This window comes from Triticum dicoccoides, chromosome 6B (genome assembly GCF_002162155.2).
Source record: "Triticum dicoccoides isolate Atlit2015 ecotype Zavitan chromosome 6B, WEW_v2.0, whole genome shotgun sequence".
In the NCBI taxonomy this organism is placed as follows: Eukaryota; Viridiplantae; Streptophyta; class Magnoliopsida; order Poales; family Poaceae; genus Triticum; species Triticum dicoccoides.
In genome coordinates, this window is record NC_041391.1 from 38,481,497 (window position 1) to 38,499,758 (window position 18,262).

Below are 18,262 nucleotides of genomic sequence, written 5' to 3' on the forward strand. Positions count from 1 at the left end.
TGGATCGTTGGACACTATTGGGATGAAATCGCGTGGTATTTATACTCTGGCTCTCGCAAAGTACAGTCGAAGCCCACTAAATGGAACTATTTTTTGATATCTACAGTCAGGAGATATGGTTTCGACAAGATAACTGCAACGCTAGATGATTGGTAATGCATTCAAGTGTAAGACCATCGAGTCGTTGAACCAGTGTTCCTATATATGTCGGTAGTTATGGGCCCGTGGTTTACCTGAAGTCTGGTAGTTTTCCCAAGTTAGGTGTTAGTGATGTACGCTGTGAGGTGTGGCTACAAATAATTTCGGAAGAGATTTCAAACATTTTTTAGATAATAATAAAGTTACTTACCCTAAAAAATGTACATAATATTGCTCCTCACAAAAATAAGGCAAAGAATTAAAAAACGCCCAAATGTGTTTTTCCTTTCTTAATGGGCCAAGCGTGTATGTGCAATCCCGTTCATAGGGATCTTCTAGGCATTGGTATTCGGTACCCCCGCCGCCACCGTCGCCAACAACAACAAGAGCAACCAGCCTGAGAGCCGCGTGCGGGCACGAGATGGACTCGCCGCCGATCCCAGGCGAGCTCCTGGTGGATATATTCCTCCGCCTTCCCAACCCTGCTGATCTCGTGCACGTATCCGCCGGCTGCACCTCCTCTCGCCACCTGATCGCCGACACTACCCGAAACAGACTTTTTGGTGACGGCCAGGCACCATCGTGACGGGCCCGATGCCTCCTTCAGGAACGTGGGCACGTTCCTGACGTGGACGGTCCGCCGAGAGGAAAGATGGCAACGTTCCTGACGCTCTTCATGATAGCCTTCAGGAAATAGAATAACCTTCAGGAAAGAGGTGGCACGTTCGCGTCGGGGCCCAATCCACGTCGCGAATCAGATACGCACCTTCAGGAATGTGTACCTGGCCGTCGGGAAGAAACGTTCGCGGGACGCGCTGATATTTTCGCTCGGGAGGCGCCTGATTTTTTCGTTTGGGATACCGGATATTTTCGCGTGGCTGTGGTCACGTGTGGAGCGCTTGGTCAAAATCCCTAAAACAGGGTCCGGTCTTCCCCCATCGGTCTGCTCCTCCTACTCCCACGACCAGCGCCGCCGCTTGCCCCCGTGTCCGCCGTCCAGTTCTGATCCGCCGACTCCCTCCCCATCGAGCGCCGCCCACATCGCCGTTGAGCACCGACTCCACGCCTCCAGCACAGCCTCCCTCCCCATCTAGCGCGGCCCCCATCGCCGGCGACTTCCAGATCCGCCTCCCTGGCCAGCGAACTTCCAGATCCGCGTCCCTGGCCGGCGAACTTCCAGATCCACCTCCGTCGCCGTGTGGAGGTGGCTCCCTCCCCGACCAGTGAGTGCCCGTCTTCTCCTTCCCCCTCCCCATCTATTGCTGTTCCAAATAATTTACATGTGCTGCAGCAATATGTTCATTGTTTAGTACACTCTTCTTGAGATTAAAACAATGATGTTTTGTTGTTCTTCTGAAAGGATTGAGGGCAACAGCCATGGGGATATAGTCGCCATCTGTCTAGGTAGTGTGCTGCGCAATTTTAAGTTTGTGCATACATTAAATCGGGTTGTTCCTCAATTGGTCTCATTGATGAGTTGTGATACATATCTGTATGCGTGTCAATACCTGCAAGCTGTAGGTTATGTCCCCTGTTCAGGAAGGTGCAGTTTACGTATGCATGCTTTATTGTTTTCTCTTCATTGAAGGTCTTACAAAATCAGGAAGTTGTAGCGCTACAAAGGCCAAGTTTGAGAAGTGACATTGCCACACCACAACCCTCTCGATCAAGAAGTCCAATCCAGGCATGTTGGTAAGTTCCACTCATGGAAAGTTTGTTGAAAGAGCATGTTTTCATATGTAGGAAAGAAAGTATGGGCCTGCAGCAGCAACAAACTTGAACACTACAATTATTGTTAATCTGAAATTAAAGCGACATGCTATGTCCATGGTTTCAGAAGAACCCACCACAAAGCATCTTCAAGACGCACATCCAGTATATTGGAAGGAACGTCATCTCGATCTTCAAAGTTATGTTCCTGGTACTTCTTCATAGTTGCAGTCTGCACTTGGCACCAAGAAAAGACCTTTTCATTTGTTTGGTGACTAATAGCATGTGTGTCATGAGCTGGAGTTTACCTTTGTGTTTGAAAACTTGTATACATATATTACAGTTTTGCCTTTCACCATTGTTCATTGAAATATGCTATATTCTTTTCCATTGTAGGTGAATTGATCCTTCCAAGCCCAAGAGGATGCCGGTACTCCGCTGGCAGATCCTTCCCATGCTGAAGGCCATGTTCATGCTACTCATCTGGATGAGCATGGTTCTACCCCAAGACAGGATATATACTATTTGTTGCACTACAGTTGGTATATAGCAAGATGGATAAGAAATACCCAAGAGCTTCTTCCTTTTCAAGATTAGAAGATGAATGATAGTGATACGGTAAGTTGTTGTTATGATCCCCAATTCCTCTATGCACAAACTTGACAATGGTTGTGATCATGTTACTTCTATGGTTAGCAAAGTAAACTGCAGCTGAATTATACAAGTAGAGCAATGTAGTATAGTGCATGTAAGATTGTGGTGTCATCAAAACAGGGATGCATCAAACTAGTTCATGTGTTAATAATTTATGATATGAAACAATCTATTTAATCAGTGCCTGTGTATTTCAATTAGTGGTTGCTGCTTGCTTATGTGCTGCTCTGTTTCTTTCTGTGTAAATGTGGTGCTAGTTCTGTCCTTGTAGTGTCGTGCCAGTGCAGTGCACAACTGCATATATATGTCTTTTACACATATTTGCTCTGACTGTGCTATAGGTCTTGTTGATGATTTGCACATAAACCTAACTGTTTGTCGCACTATAGATGCTATATAGCAAGCTGGAATGGTTTCGAATGTGCATGGTATTGACATTTTATTCATGTATTAAAATATTTGACAACCTCAACAAGTAGAGGAGCAAGTTCAAGTACGAAAGGTGCATGGTCTTGGCTTTCAGTTTGGATTGGATTATAAACATTTATTTTATTTCCTTTTCTTCCTAGTACGTTATGTTCCTGTTAGCTCTTCATAAGTGCAGCCTACACTTAGCTTTAATAAAAGACTTCTTCACTTGCTTGGTGGATAACAACATGTGTGTGTCGTGAACTGAAGTTTCCTTTTGGTTTGTAAACTTGTTCATGCTGCCCAAGTGTTTGTGTATTTCAGTTAGTGGTTGCTGCCTTCTTAAGTGACTGTGTACTGCAACCATCTAGTTAGTATAACTTAGTTCATGATTTAAGTTGTCATACAAAATTAAATATGTTCTCTGTACATGTTAGCTTATAATTTTAGGAAATGATTCACTATGACTGGTGAGATCCATTTATAGATCATTTAGAGTTTCTAATTTCTATTCCAGTCAGTTTTCATTAATGTGTTCTTGCAACAAAAAAACATTGTCTTAAACTCTTAATATTATATCTAAGGACTGCATTTATGAGTATGTCTCCAGTTATTCTAATTTCCTTCATGAATACAGCTTCTGAGAAGAAATCGTTCCAGGTACTGGGCGTAGTGGTGATGGAGACATAGACTTGTAAGACCCTTGGGTGGGCGAACGCCCTTGAGCACCTCCACTTGAACTTCTGGTGAGCAAGTCTGTAAGGAACCACCCCAGGACAGTTCCAGTCATATTAGTCTTTTCTTATCAGCTAGCTTTGCATCGTCTGCTTCCTTCTTGTTTTTGACATATTCAAGATGATGAATTTTCAGATTACCTTGCAGCTTGTTTAGGCTCCGCAACTGTTTTAGCTCATGCCCATGTTTTGTCCTTACTTGAGATACAGCAAGTTCTTGTAGTAATGTTAAACTACCGATGTTCGGAACTTGCATTGCAAAGCTATAAATATGACGCTTACTGCTAGTTTTCTACATGTAGTGCTAGTTCTGTACATGCAGTTTAGTGCTCGTCATACTTAGATTTTTCCTATGAAGTGATGATTTTTTTTGCTACCACGTAAAGTTGTGAAGGTGGTTGGTCATGACAAATTTTCATTTGCCATGAAAACTATGGGTATAGGGCATTGGATGGCAATCATTTAATTTTTCTTGCCTTTTTTTAATTATGTTCATGTTACATTTAATTGCAGCCTATACTTGGCAATAAGAAAAGTCATGAGCTGTAGTTTACCTTTTGGTTTGAAAGCTTGTACATATCACAGTTTTGCCTTTCACCGTTGTTCATTAAAATCTCCTATATTTTTCTATTGTATAGGTGAATGGAACATTCCAAGCCCAAGGGAATGCACTCCATTAACAGAATCTTCCCATGATGGAAGACCATCCTCATGCTACTCATGTGGATGAGCATAGTTCTACTCCAACATTTAGAAATTCCAGTAGTATAATTAGTTGTTAATATTGTGAAATAGGGTGCAGGTAGGCTCTCTTTGTCAATTGCTTCTCTTGGCAATTTAGGAATCAACCAGTATCCGTGTTTCGTATTTGGTGACACCTCCTGTTAAGTTAAGGCTCCATGAATCATGACTTGGATATGAATATGTAGATCTTGTGAATAACGAGATTTAAATAAATTGGATGGGTACATTGTGACCTAGGAATTGGATGTGATTTTAAACCGTGTTATATGATCTTTGTGTATACATGAATGTGAAATGATTTGGCATGTGGCTTTGAATATATATACCGCTTTCCAATAATATTTTTATTTGCTCTTGGTTCATTCCTGAGGACCGTTTTAATTCTTTCCCGACGAAGCCAGCCGTCATGGATATGTAGAGCTCATTCCTGAAGGTATGGTCCTTAGTGCCACTAGCTGTCAGGAAACATAACATGTTCCCAACGGCCAGTTTTCTGACGGTATCTCCTGACGGTGAGGCCGTCAGGAATATGAATTTGGGTGGCTCCAGGCACTTGTCAGGAAACGCCGTCAGGAAAATCTGTTCGTGACGGGTACCGTCAGGAACGGCGATCTTTCCTGACAAGCTGTTGCTGACGGGAGTTTCCTAGCGGTGGGGTATCATTCCTGACAAAATCGCTTCGTTCCTGACGGATTTTGGCCGTCAGGAAAAAGTCAGTTTGGGGTAGTGCGACCGCTCCTTCATCCGGCGCTACCGCAGGCTCAACACCCCACCCTTCCTCTGTTTCCTTGGTGACGAAGGAGTCTTCCACGCTATCGTCACGCCACACCCCTCCGCGTCGGCAGCCAGCGCCGTCACCCTTGCCGCCGACTCCTCCTTCTCCTTCCTACCCGGTCCCGCCTCCTACTGGGCGGTCCAGGACGTCCGGGACGGCCGGGTCCTCCTCGAAAGATACCCCAAGTTTGAAGTCATCTTCAGGGAGGTGGCGGTGTGCGACCCCTTGCACCGACGGTACCTCCAGCTCCCCCCAATCCCTGGTGACCTAGCCGAGTCCGTGGACGACGCACTCTGGACAGAACCACAGGCCTTCCTCGCTTCTTTTGGCGACGAGGAAGAGACATCATTCAGCGTGGTCTGGATGGTGCAATGTTAAACTAAGACGTTTGCCTTTGTCTTCTCTTCCAACATCGGACAATGGCGAGCCATTTCATCCCAGAGCTGGAGCGATTTATTTGCTGGCTTGCCGCTGCCGACAAGGATGTCTTGCTTATTCACGCGCCAATACGCCTATGGGTGCTTCTATTGGGTGACAATTTTGAGGGACAATTTGTTGGTGCTTGACACCCCGAAGATGGAGTTCTCCATTGCAGAACCCCCACCCGAAGCCAGAGGTATTCCTGGTGTGGATATAGCCATTGTGGAGGTTATGCTTGGGATGTTCGTGTGTGCCGAAGTCACAAATTACCTTAGCTATACCATTAGGCAAAACAACTTTGGGAGTTCCAACCAATGGCAGTTGGAGATGACAATCCCAGTGGATTCTAGGTACTTGTTCATGGGCTCAATGGGAAGGCACTTGTTCCTACATAGGTCGCGAAAGCCACCGGATGCACACTGTTTCTCTCTTGACGTCAACACATTCCAGATTGAGGGGGTGTTTGTTTCAGATGTCTGCTACCCCAACGCGCACACATATAGCAACTTCCCACCATCGTTGTTGTCGACACCGACAATATCAAGTGGTAAACTTTATGCTGCATCCTAGTTTCCCCTTCTGTTCGTAGTTATCACACACCTACTCATATGTTTGATACTTCACTATCGTGTGAGTGCAGAGTTTGGTCGTTGTTACCTTTCAGCTCAGGACATGCCAGTGATTTAATTGTTTATTTGTTCTAGTTGTCTTTTCAACTTTCAATGGAGTCAGATTAGTAGAAGAAAATATCTCACATAGTGCGAGACAGAAATAGTACTGGTTCACTTTTAGAGGCATCGTGGAATTGAAAAGGCAATGGGTTGCAAGAATTGTTTTGTTTTTATGGCCAAGCTAATGGGAGGACATTGTTTCAAGTTCGCATTAGTTTGTTTTACCTTAGAAATATTTAATACAGTCAAGCAGGACATATGTTGTCCCCATTTTTGCTTTAATAGATATAAGGAGGCAGGAAAATCGTATTTGGTCATCACTAGACCTAAACCGCAGCTCAACTGTTTGATTGAAACCAGCAGCACGAGAGCCTAGAGGCAGTGCACCCATATTTTTTTTACTGTTTATGAACATTTTAAACTGTCCACCTACCTCTATCTCAGATTGACTAGGGACTGTGGTGCGCCTTTGCACGCTTCTTGATGTGTTTTTTTCACCCTGTGATGACTCATGAGAATGTGGTAACTAGTGCTCCTGGCCGACTTTGGTTATTTGTTAGTTTGGTACTGTAACAAAGACTCCAAAATTTGCAGAGCTGAAAATCAAACTTATTCATAAGTCTTAGTTCAGATGAATACAAAAAATACTACCTTTTGTTCCTCTTATTCACAAGTTGTTGAGATACTGGACAGGTTTTGGAAACAGGGCTGATAAGGAGAAGCTGGAACAAGGCGTTGCTGCAAGATCAAGCGCACAGTGACCACGGCCAGAGTAGTGCAGATACGAATGTTGGAGATCAGGCAGTGTTGAGGACTTCGTGGGATGCTGGTGATGTAACTCGCGAATTAACCACTAGGTTGTTCCACAGTAGGGTTCTTTTGGTTTTGTTTGGTTGTAATGTGGCCATCTAGAATCAACCTGGAATTTATCTCGTGCCTTGATTTGACAATGATTGTTATGTTTGCTTGTCGGTTAGGTAGCGAGAACATTAACAACGTTTAGTTTCTCAGCAGGTTAACTAAGAAGAAAGGCCCTCTGAGAAATGTACAAATGCCCTTCAAAGTGCTCCCTTGTCATGTTCGGCAAGGTCGCTGTCGACCGGAGATGGCTGCGGTGATGGAACGAGTTGGCGGCGGCAAGGCATATCTATTGTACCGGTCGGGATTATGTACTTCTGGGTTTAACGACGCCGGAGGTTGTTACACCCAAAAAACTTGTGTTTTGTACCAAAGGACTACACAAATCTCAAAAAGAAAGAGCCAAAGGATTACACATGCAAGAATAACACTTCCTACTATATATAATCTGTAGGAAAATGCATTCCACTTTAGATCATTCAGTTTTGATTATGAAAGAACCACATACTTGAAAATATATTCCATTTAATACAGTACTACATGTATTTTCAAGGCTTCTTTGCCTCCCGCGTCATCCCTCCAGTATGATGGTTCACTCGTCACTTCTTTAGTGCGGTTTTGGGCGCCTTCGCGGAGGCCTCTTCAAGGTCACCCATTAGGATCGGGGGTGGCAACGGTGGTTGCTAGGAAGGCCGCACTGCCCCCCTTAACTTTGTCCGATGGGGAACATCCGGTGGTAGTGGAGGTGGGAACAACTTCCGGATCCTAGAAGCCCACCACTGGACCCTAAATGATAGGGAGCTCGCCGTTTCAGTGCGAGTGGGTCCTTCTTCACGTACTCGAGGCCGTACATCGCCAAAATTCCCAACAGTTGGGCAGCAATGTCGGCAAAGTTTGGTAGCGGAGGCATTGGTGGCGCTAGTATACTTACTGCCCTTACCCATCCAGGAGTTGACGTGGTGGATGCAACAATGGCGGCAGGGCAGGCAGTGCCGACGGCAGGAAGAACTCCTCCGCGTGGTCTTCCATAAGACATGCGGGCGGAGGCAGTGGTGGTCCCAACAGACTTATCCCCCTTTACTTCCTCGGGTGTTGATACGTCAAATGCGGCAAGGGCAGCAAGGAGGGAAGTGGCAGATCTATTCCTTCTAGTAGGAGCAGAGGAAGTGAGTAGCAGCAGAGTAATAGTGGGAATTGAGTGTGTGTGGGGGTTGCTTAGGCTTTCTAGAGTGGTGAAAGGACGGCTGGCGGTTCGAATTTTAAAACCACCTCCAATGTTCACAAACTACATGTGGTTTTGGAAATGCAAACGCCTCCGGAGCTTTCTACACACCGACTAACCAGTGGGGGTGGGGGTGGAGGGGTTGACTTCATTCTGTTTGGTCAGAGCCGCTTCCGGGGCACGCTGTTAATGCTCATTTTTTTCACCAGTATAAATACGGAGTAATATACTATACAATATATCATCTCTTCCTCACTTCATATTTCCTATTTCCCACATTTCGAACATTTCCTAGTTTCGTACATTTTTTCCATAATATTCTTTTTTACTGCTATGTTATCTCTCAAATAGTTTTCCTACTTCTGTTTACTACAAGATCATTTTGAGGGAGATTCCAAATTGATTTTTATTTATTCTTCATCTTCTTAAAAAGGGATTTATGTAGATTTTCTCTTGAATGATTTTTCTTCTTTATCAACTGGGTTGCTCCGTGTGAGAAACTACTGCCATGTCGTTGGTCTAATTTCTTCGACTGGATGGGTGGCCAAATCAATCCAATTTCTAAGCTTAAGTGCCAAGTTTTTTCCGGCTTCAGAGCATATATTGAAAATTTAAACTTGGCCGGTTTCCCAGGCTTGGATATAAATGATTTGCTTAACTGATTGTAATTTCAAGACATGCTAATTTTCCTTACCTCCAGAGTGAAGGAAGGATACATGTGTTGTCAACCAGAAGTTCTCTAGTGCACAGAGACTCGTGCATACATCATCGATCATGTGCAGTGATGATGATTCCAAGTCTTTATAAATAACAAGTGTGTTTTAGTTTGTGAAAGATGATTATAATAACCCAAACAAAAAGCAACAACGTTGTTCTGGTCCCATCTGATCATCTTGGCGATTGACGTCTCACAAGCCTTGTGGAGCTATTTGGTTTTTTGACTTCACATATATTGCATTAGTTTCATATAAATAATTGAAATAAGAATCATATTTTTGTTGACTCACCCACATGTTTCTACCTATCTATTTCATGTCGGAAAATAATCAACACCAATTTTTTTCTTGACATATGTATCACTTTCAATAACATACAGTAGGACACTCTTCTCCTACTATTTCTTTTAAAAACTACCAAGTGTTAAGTTGTTTCTCCATTATGCATTGACTAATTTGTACTGCATTGGTAGCAATTTGGTGTATGGTTGGTGATACGGCAGGTGAGCAATTCACACTAAGAACGTCACAATTCTTCAAAAGAAAGAACTCGTTGACATGAATGGCACATGCAGTAGAAATAACTGGACGCAACAGCAGGCATGCGAAGTCTGTCTCGAAATAGGCTTTCACAAGGCATGTGAAGTTTGTTGAAGGAATAATGTCCAGGCCACCCTCTATGTTCATTCACTCGCTGATCTTCTATAAATAACCAGGTTCACGTGTAGCACAATCATGTGTAGTAGCTACAGGGAGAACGACCAAGTGCAGGAAGGGAGCAAAAATGATGAGGACGATTAGTCGTTGGCACTCACATGGTAAAATCTCCTAGGGCATGAGATGCGTTGGGAATTTGATTCAGAGTGGAAAAGAACCGTCTGGTCTAGAGTTGCGTTCTAGAGCTAGGAGGCAAAAGTACACTAGCTCAACGTATTCAAGTTGGTTTTGTCTAGACAATGCCGATTCGATAGATTCATCGAGGTAGTGTTGTATGAGTTGAACGTACCAATGTGAGAGGAAATCAATGTCACATTATTAGGGAATTTAGAGTCGACAATATTAGAGAATCTGCAAAATATGGGAAGAGTTCACAAACCAGAGGCCAAATTTTTCAAGAGATAATCAGCCAAGCAGGATATTTTTTTATAAGCAGCCTTCAGTTGATGTACCTACTCATTGGAATTTCACATACTTCAATCAGCTATACCTTTTAGAAGTTCATTTAATGTTTTAGAACAACAAGACAAGAAATACAAATATGCTCCTTCACTCGCTGAATGGAAAATGGCTGAAGATGTATGCATGTTGCTAAAGGTGTTTTACAACAGTAACCAAACTTGTATCTAAAGTATCACACTAGCCATCTCTACTTCCGGATCAGATGATGGCGAGGTTCCTGCGTCGTCACCCCCGTGGGGGCATCATCTTTGAGACTGTACATCGGCTGGAGGGACAAGTGTTTGGCTTCGTGGCTGGGCGCAGGTCTCTGTATTCTTCTCGTGGGGTGACCAAGGTTGAGTGGCATGCCATCTACAGTATCAATGCCGGTGAGTCTTGGTGGCAAGGTGCAGCAGGGTCTCGGTGTTGGATACCGTTTGATGGGCACGCAGTAGGCTTGGAATTGCCCAACGTCGTGGTGGTGTCGACGGCAGAAGGGTCTGGCAAGATCAGTGCATTGATTGCTCCTGAAGATAGCATTGCGGAATAAGGCGGCAACAAATTCTATCGCCTGCGCATGCGGTGCATGCTGAGGATCTACTAGACCGGTTCGTGCTCCCGGCTAGCCGGCGGGCGGCTTAGTGAGGCCACATGATTTCTTGGGGTGCATCAATCTTGTAGGTAGGGTGACAACTTTCGTCAGGAAGGTGTCTCTGGGTCAATCTATGTTTTTATTTTGTAAGGCCTTGTTGAATAATGCAATAAAGATGGTTGTGTGCATCGGCGATGCAGAGACTGAGGGTAATCCTCCTTTCAAAAAAAAAGCAAAGGAAATCAAGTTAAATGTGTAATGGAAAGAATCCTACTGGGCAATTTGTGTTCCCGTGGTATTCGATCAGACATTCAGGTTCGATCTTCTTAAATATCTCTTAAAGGACTTTGGATGTGAGACCAATGCTGATAAATGGATGCACAAATTGAAGAAAGCAATTCAAATGTTCTTAGGTGATTACTCTTTAGAGATTTCCTCTCATCACCAAAAAGAAGATCCTGGGAGTCCTCATGCTCAAGAGATGGAAGAGGAGGATGATCCACTTGCAGAATGGGGCATGATATTAGTCAAAGAAATGCCAATCAAATAGTGAGTTGGATCAATATTTGAAAGAAGATTTGTGTCCGCGGAAAAAAGTTGGATATATTTACAATGGCGGGAAACCAACTCAACCAAGTACCTGGTTTTCTCTAGGATAGCCCACAGCATATTGGCTATTCCGGCGTCCATAGTGCCATCCGAATATGCTTTTAGTTCTGAGGAACATATCAGTAGTGATTACATTAATAACCTCTCTTGCTCCACCACAGAGGCTTTGATTTTCCTACAGGACCGGCACGTGACAGCCAGTTAAAAGTTTTTTTTCATGGATGTTGATAACCACAATTAATTTTCTGATTGATGTGTTTTGTGTTTTGTGTACCGAGAAAGATACAAAGACACATTATTAGAGCCAGAGGGGGAAGATCAAGGTATGTGGAGGTTGTTTTCTAGAGTAATTATTGGCACTGCTACTTGGCTAATGTTGTTTTCCGAATCAGTAATGATCATTTTTGTTAGCATGTGTGTTTTTTTTTTCAAATCTCTCAGGTTATTCTGAAGCTTGATTTTCCATGTATCATGCACATCATTTGTTTTAAGCTGTTAGCTTCCTTGTATGTTTTGTCCTAAGCGATTTGCCAAGGGTTAAGCATCTGAATATCTGCATTTTGGTTGTGCATAATTTTGGGAAATTAGACAGCTGTTGAGGAGAAATTAGACATCTGAATATCTGCATGGAGGCCCTGCAAGCTGAAGGGGATGGCGCCTACTAAGGCTGCGCTGCACCTTCAAAATAGACATGTGGTATGCAGTACGGTCCTTTTGGTTGTATTTGGAATTAAGGACAAAAGCCAATACCTTTCGTTAAAACAACAGGTATCTGAAACCTATCAATTTGCTCTGTTCTGTTAATTGTGCTGCATCGGATTGCTACTTTATCTGAATGTCAATCTGTTGTTTATTCATAAATCTGAGCCTGGTTCGCTGACAGTTGTAGGGTGTGTTTAGAATGTGCATCATGTCTTAAAAGAGATACTCCTATTTTACCTTTCTTGTTTTAGAACACTCACACGGTGCGTATGTGTTTTTGATTCCAGCCCTAGGATGGTCAAAATGATGCCCATATGTGCGTTACAACTTAGAATGAAAAATTGAAGTGCCCGGAGAAAACATGGAAATGTTCCATAATGTCAAAAATATATATTTGTCCATTCTAGGAGAGTCTCAGCTGATTTGTATCAGCTGATTGGGAGAAACATCGACTTCAATTTTCACCTGCAAATTTGGACAGAAATTTCATATTTCCAGATTTTCATTGAAACAGTTCCAGAAATAAGAATAACATATATGCTTAATCTGGGAAAGTTTGAGCGAAGTTAGATCATTTGTTTTAGAGTTTTCATGCTTCTGAACATTCAGTTACAAAATTTGACTGAATTTTGACAGAAAATTTTGAAACATATGCAGAAATTGAATAATACATGTATGAGTAATCTGGGGAAGTTTCAGACCATTTGGATCATTGTTTTGAGTGATTCATGCTTCTGAACTTTCAGCTTCAAATTTTGGCATGGAGAACAGGGGGCTTTCTATTCAGTTTTTGTTCGCTGAATTATACTCCCTCCGTTCCTAAATTTTTGTCTTTCTAGTGATTTCAACAAGTGACTACATACGGAGCAAAATGAGTGAATCTACACTCTAAAATATGTCTATATACACTCCCTCCGTTTGGAATTACTTGTCGCAGACATGGATGTATCTAGACGTATTTTAGTTCTAGATACATCCATTTTCGCGACAAGTAATTCCGAACGGAGGGAGTATTTAGGAACGGAGGGAGTAATTAATAAGTGCATGACAGGTGGGTCCAAAGAAGTGAAAAGATGGTCAATTCGATCCTTTTTAACAGAAAGTGTAACGTAAGTGCTGGCAGGAGTGTAGAAGGATTGGCAAAGTTTCTATCCCTTATACAGAGTCTGAAACTTTCAGCAATTATCAGGAGTTGTTCCAGAACTTACAACAAACCAGAGCATTTAGTACTAAAACTAAGCATAAATCTTGCCCAATTGCATCATTAACAGAGTCAGACCATGAAAATCACTTTGAATGCATATACCAAAATGTAAAAATCACCTCGAGTGCAGAAACAATATTTATCATTCAGATAGCAACATGAGCAACAGCCACAGTAACTGCATATCCAAGCCATGACAAGTCTTTTGCAGCCCAAATCTCCAACACCCAAAAAAGGCTGCTAACTGAACGATGCATCACTACCATTCACAAAGAGATACGAGTCATTCAAACGACAACGCTAATGAACACTCCATCGGTACTGCCTTAACATAGAAATAAGTCACTCAAACAGCCAATGGCGGTGAACGCTCCATTGGTACTGCCTTAACATAAACAGCCAAATGACGATGCTCTAGCTTCTAACGAATGCTCCATCAGTACAGCCTTAACATAGAAATGAACGGGTCGGTGATAGAAAGATCAGATGCTTCTTTGTACCAACATAAATGGCCTGCCACACGCCCAGAGACTTCAAAGGAAGGATTGTCCACAACCTGAGTGGCCCACATTCTCTTCGAAGCCAACGGCTGGAGTTTGCACATGGCCTCACTCATCGCCACAGAATCCGGACGGGCCAGCACGAATGTCACCTTCTGCAGCAGCACAGCTCTCCCAAGGACCAGCTTCAGGAACCCAACCTCGTTTGTCCCCCCGGTGAACTGATCGAACACCACCCTCTTGACACGCGACTGCACGCATCCGATCGGACCGACCCGCTGCCAGAAGGTGGAATTGAGCCTATCCCTTACCTTGACTTCACCATGGTCATCATAGTAGTCAGTGTCATTGTCGGACTGCAAAATCAAAGTGTGCCATTCAATTCATTGAAAGATGGAACAAACCAAGCAGTCAAAATGGTGATGATGCAAATTGTGAAGGCAGAGAGAGGGTAAAAAGTAAACTCACAGCCATAATGTGTAAGGTCTCTACTTCAGGGAAGCATCTCAAGAAGCCCAGCAAAGTTTTCACTTCAGCAGCGACTCTGAAACGCACCTTGAGAGCTAACACCTTGACGCTTGGAACCACTGTACTTGGGCAAACCTTTGTCACCCCAGCCTGCAAAGCGATCAAACTGATAGTTTAATTCAAGCCAGCTACCACTAGAAGATCGCTCAATTTTGATTTTTGAAAAGGAAAGATCACTCAAATTGATTGTCTAATTCAATGCAAGTCAAACAAGGCACCAATCAAAGATCACTGGGAGAAATTTGACGACCTTGATGATGGTGTCGCCGATCTCAAGCACGTGCTTGGCCGTGTCCAAGTAGCCGAGCACGGCGAGCTGAGGAGCACAGCCAATTTTGACCTTGATGGTGGTTCCAGGCCCAGTGGGATTCGTGCAGTAGATGATGAGCCGCTGCAGGTGCGGGGCGGCCATGGCGCTGACCTCGTCCACAAGGGAATGCCAGAGCACCATGCAACGGAGGCTTTGGTGGAGGACGCGGACGCGGTTGGGGAGGCAGAAGGTGCCGATGAGCGCCAAGATCTCCAGCTTGGGGCTGCAAGCGAGCATGTAGTCGAGATCGCGCTCCAGGGTGATGCCGTGACAGATGCCGAGCTCCTGGAGGTCGGGGAAGACGCCGGGGCCGCGCGGGAGGTCGACGGTGAAAGGGAAGAGCCAGAGGCCGAGGTAGAGGCGGCGGAGCGAGGCGCCGCAGCTGAGGAGGGACGGCGGTAGCTGCACGGGCATCGCTCCACGGGAGCAAGGGTCGTTGGCGAGGATGAGATCCTCCACGCCCTTGTCGGCGAGGAGGCGGAGCCACTCGGCGAGGAGCGCGTCCTTGTTGGACTCGTCGATGAGGTTGTGGACGAGCCGGACGGAGCGGAAGGGGCCCGGGTGGGAGGCGAGGACGCGGAACGCCGCGGCGGCGTCCGGGAGGAGGTGGGCGTCGTCGAGGACGAGCGGGGCGGCGCGCCAGAGGCCGCGCCAGCGCTGGGAGAGCGCGCCGGTGCGGGCAGCGTCCTTGACGGGGAGGCGGGAGACGACATTGCAAAGGAGGTCGTTTGGGAGAGCGCTGATGCGGTCCTCGCCGCCGCCGTCCTGGTCAGAGGTGGAGGTGGAGGCGGAGAGGGAGGCGGTGGCGGAAACCGGGGAGGCTGGAAGGCAGGAGTGCATGAGTTGCTCGACCCAGAGGGGCGGATCCATGGCGTCGGGCGGCGGCGGGGAGCAGCTGGCTGGTGTGCCCTTGCTTCCGACCAATGCGAAGTGAGATGCTCACTCACTTGCTAGGGTTTCGCGTGGATGGGCCGATGCAAGAAGCGTCTGGGCCTTCTCGCTGTTCATTTCTGCAACTTGGACATTTCGTGACCAAATTCTGATCCCTCTCACGCAGATATTAAAGTGACCGATTAACTTGTTGGAAACTTTACGGGCGACGCTACGCGTCCGCCGGTGGATTATTTTCAAAGATCCGCCATCTTCACAGCTGTTTGATCTGGCGCATCCATCGGCCCAGCTCTTTCCTCACAATTGCAACAAGGCAGTGTTGCGGAACCGTTTGCACATATCTCTTGTTGCGGAAATTTTGCAACACAGATTTTGTTGTAGAATTTTTTTTCGCATTAACTTTTTTGAAACATGTGCGTCGTTGCGGATGGACTTTTGCAACACATATAATATTGCAGAATATTTTTCACATATTAATGTTTTTGTAACAAGGACGTTGTTGCGGTATGACTTCTGCAACCCAGATGATGTTGCAGAAAAATGGCAGAGGCACGCGTCCAGTGACGTAGGTTTCGGGTGGCTGATAGAGGTTGCATGTCGTCCGATTAAACTTGTATCCGACGACTACGCGTCTGGCGCAACTATAGTCGTGATCAGTCGGGTGATTCTAATCGTTGTTCCTCTTGTAACAAGGCCTTTGTTGCAAAACGTTCTATTCATTTCTGCAACAAAACCTTTGTTGCAAAACCATTTCTTCTCTAATCTCCTGCAGCAAGACCCATGTTGCATAACCTTTTCTTCCCTATTTTTCTGCAACAAGACCCTTGTTGCAAAAATTGCAACAACATCTCCGCCGCACCTAATTTTGCAACAAGGCGCATGTTGCAAAAATTGCAACACATCTCCAGCTGCGTTGTGCACTGGTGTAGTCATCGTTGGCTGCCACTGTTCTACAACAACGATGTTGTTGCAAGAAAAGATGAGGGAGGGAGATGTGCGTGGTCAAGCAGGACAAGTATCAAGCAAGTGAGGCGACAGACGCCCCGTGCTACATCTGCCGGCTGATTAGAATCATTTTCCAAAATTCATGGCGCAAGATAGGGGAGGATTGAGTGGCTTATGCATGGTGTTAGATTGAGTGGCTTATGCACGGTGTTAGAATAAATCCGAGGCATACCGTTGATCATCCGAGGACCAAGCAATCACACGAGCACAACATTGAGATTTGTTAACGAGGTTCACCGATAAGGCTACATCCCCGGGGCCTGACTGTGGGCACTCCTCCCCATGACACTGATGACCCACAAGTATAGGGGATCTATCGTAGTCTTTTCGATAAGTAAGAGTGTCGAACCCAACAAGGAGCAGAAGGAAATGACAAGCGGTTTTCAGTAAGGTATTCTCTGCAAGCACTGAAATTGTAGGTAACAGATAGTTTTGTGATATGATAATTTGTAACGGGTAAGAAGCAATGAAAGTAAATAAAGTGCAGCAAGGTGGCCCAATCCTTTTTGTAGCAAAGGACAAGCTTGGACAATTTCTTATAATGAGAAAAGTGCTCCCGAGGACACATGGCAATCATCGTCAAGCTAGTTTTCATCACGCTCATATGATTCACGTTCGATACTTTGATAATTTGATATGTGGGTGGACCGGTCCTTGGGTACTGCCCTTTCTTGGACAAGCATCCCACTTTGATTAACCCCTATTGCAAGCATCCGCAACTACAAAAGAAGTATTAAGGTAAACCTAACCATAGCATGAAACTAGTGGATCGAAATCAGCCCCTTACGAAGCAATTCATAAACTAGGGTTTAAGCTTCTGTCACTCTAGCAACCCATCATCTACTTATTACTTCCCAATGCCTTCCTCTAGGCCCAAATAATGGTGAAATGTCATGTAGTCGACGTTCACATAACACCACTAGAGGAGTGACAACATACATCTCATCAAAATATCGAACGAACACCAAATTCACATGACTACTAATAACAAGACTTCACCCATGTCCTCAGGAACAAACGTAACTAATCACAAAGCATATTCATGTTCATGATCAGAGGAGTATTAATATGCATTAAGGATCTGAACATATGATCTTCCACCAAGTAAACCAATTAGCATCAACTACAAGGAGTAATCAACACTACTAGCAACCCACACGTACCAATTTGTGGTTTTGATACAAGATTGGATACAAGAGATGAACTAGGGTTTTGAGAGGAGATGGTGCTGGTGAAGATGTTGATGGAGATTGACCCCCTTCCGATGAGAGGATCGTTGGTGATGACGATGGTGATGATTTCTCCCTCCTGGATGGAAGTTTCCCCGGCAAAACAGCTCTGCCAGAGCCCTAGATTGGTTCCGCCAAGGTTCCGCCTCGTGGCGGCGGAGTTTCGTCCCGTAAGATTTCTCATGATTTTTTCCAGGGTAAAAGCCTTCATATAGCAGAAGATGGGCACCGGAGGGCCACCAGGGGGCCCACGAGACAGGGGGGCGCGCCCAGTATGGGGGGGGGGCGCCCCCACCCTCGTGACCAGGGTATGGGCCCCCTCTGATACTTTCTTTGCTTAATAATTCTTATTAATTCCAAAAATGACTTCCGTGGAGTTTCAGGATTTTTGGAGCTGTGCAGAATATGTTTCCAATATTTGCTCCTTTTCCAGCCAGAATCCCAGCTGCCGGCATTCTCCCTCTTCATGATAAACTTTGTAAAA

At 44.9% G+C, this 18,262-nt stretch overlaps 1 protein-coding gene and 1 long non-coding RNA gene across 5 annotated transcripts; one reads left to right on the forward strand and one right to left on the reverse strand.

Annotated features, from left to right (window-relative positions):
- The first annotated feature begins 1,032 nt into the window (after positions 1-1,032).
- Positions 1,033-4,707, forward strand: LOC119324172. 4 transcript variants are annotated; one of them, XR_005156799.1, is made up of 6 exons: positions 1,033-1,361; positions 1,499-1,542; positions 1,727-1,830; positions 1,976-2,466; positions 3,548-3,656; positions 4,283-4,707. It is a non-coding gene; the product is annotated as an uncharacterized LOC119324172 (long non-coding RNA). The 4 variants fall into 4 exon arrangements; XR_005156801.1 differs by lacking the exon at positions 1,499-1,542 and having other exon boundaries at positions 1,035-1,361; positions 1,976-2,059; positions 2,245-2,466; XR_005156800.1 differs by lacking the exon at positions 1,499-1,542 and having other exon boundaries at positions 1,035-1,361; positions 1,976-2,047; positions 2,245-2,466.
- An 8,717-nt stretch (positions 4,708-13,424) lies between these two features.
- Positions 13,425-15,534, reverse strand: LOC119324229 (F-box/LRR-repeat protein At3g26922-like). The gene is made up of 3 exons (XM_037597996.1): positions 14,594-15,534; positions 14,284-14,433; positions 13,425-14,171 (listed from the first exon to the last, which is right to left on the reverse strand). Exons 1-3 carry the CDS (start codon positions 15,521-15,523, stop codon positions 13,752-13,754), a joined length of 1,500 nt encoding a protein of 499 aa, XP_037453893.1. The 5' UTR covers positions 15,524-15,534; the 3' UTR covers positions 13,425-13,751.
- Positions 15,535-18,262: the final 2,728 nt, after the last annotated feature.

Bases quoted from the DNA above. Each gene is read 5' to 3' on its own strand.
- LOC119324229 (XM_037597996.1), bottom strand. From the start codon at position 15,523: ATGGATCCGCCCCTCTGGGTCGAGCAACTCATGCACTCCTGCCTTCCA. The intron at 14,434-14,593 runs GTCGTCAAATTT...ATCGCTTTGCAG, and splicing joins TCGGCGACACCATCATCAAG to GCTGGGGTGACAAAGGTTTG. The intron at 14,172-14,283 runs GTGAGTTTACTT...TTGATTTTGCAG, and splicing joins AGACCTTACACATTATGGCT to TCCGACAATGACACTGACTA.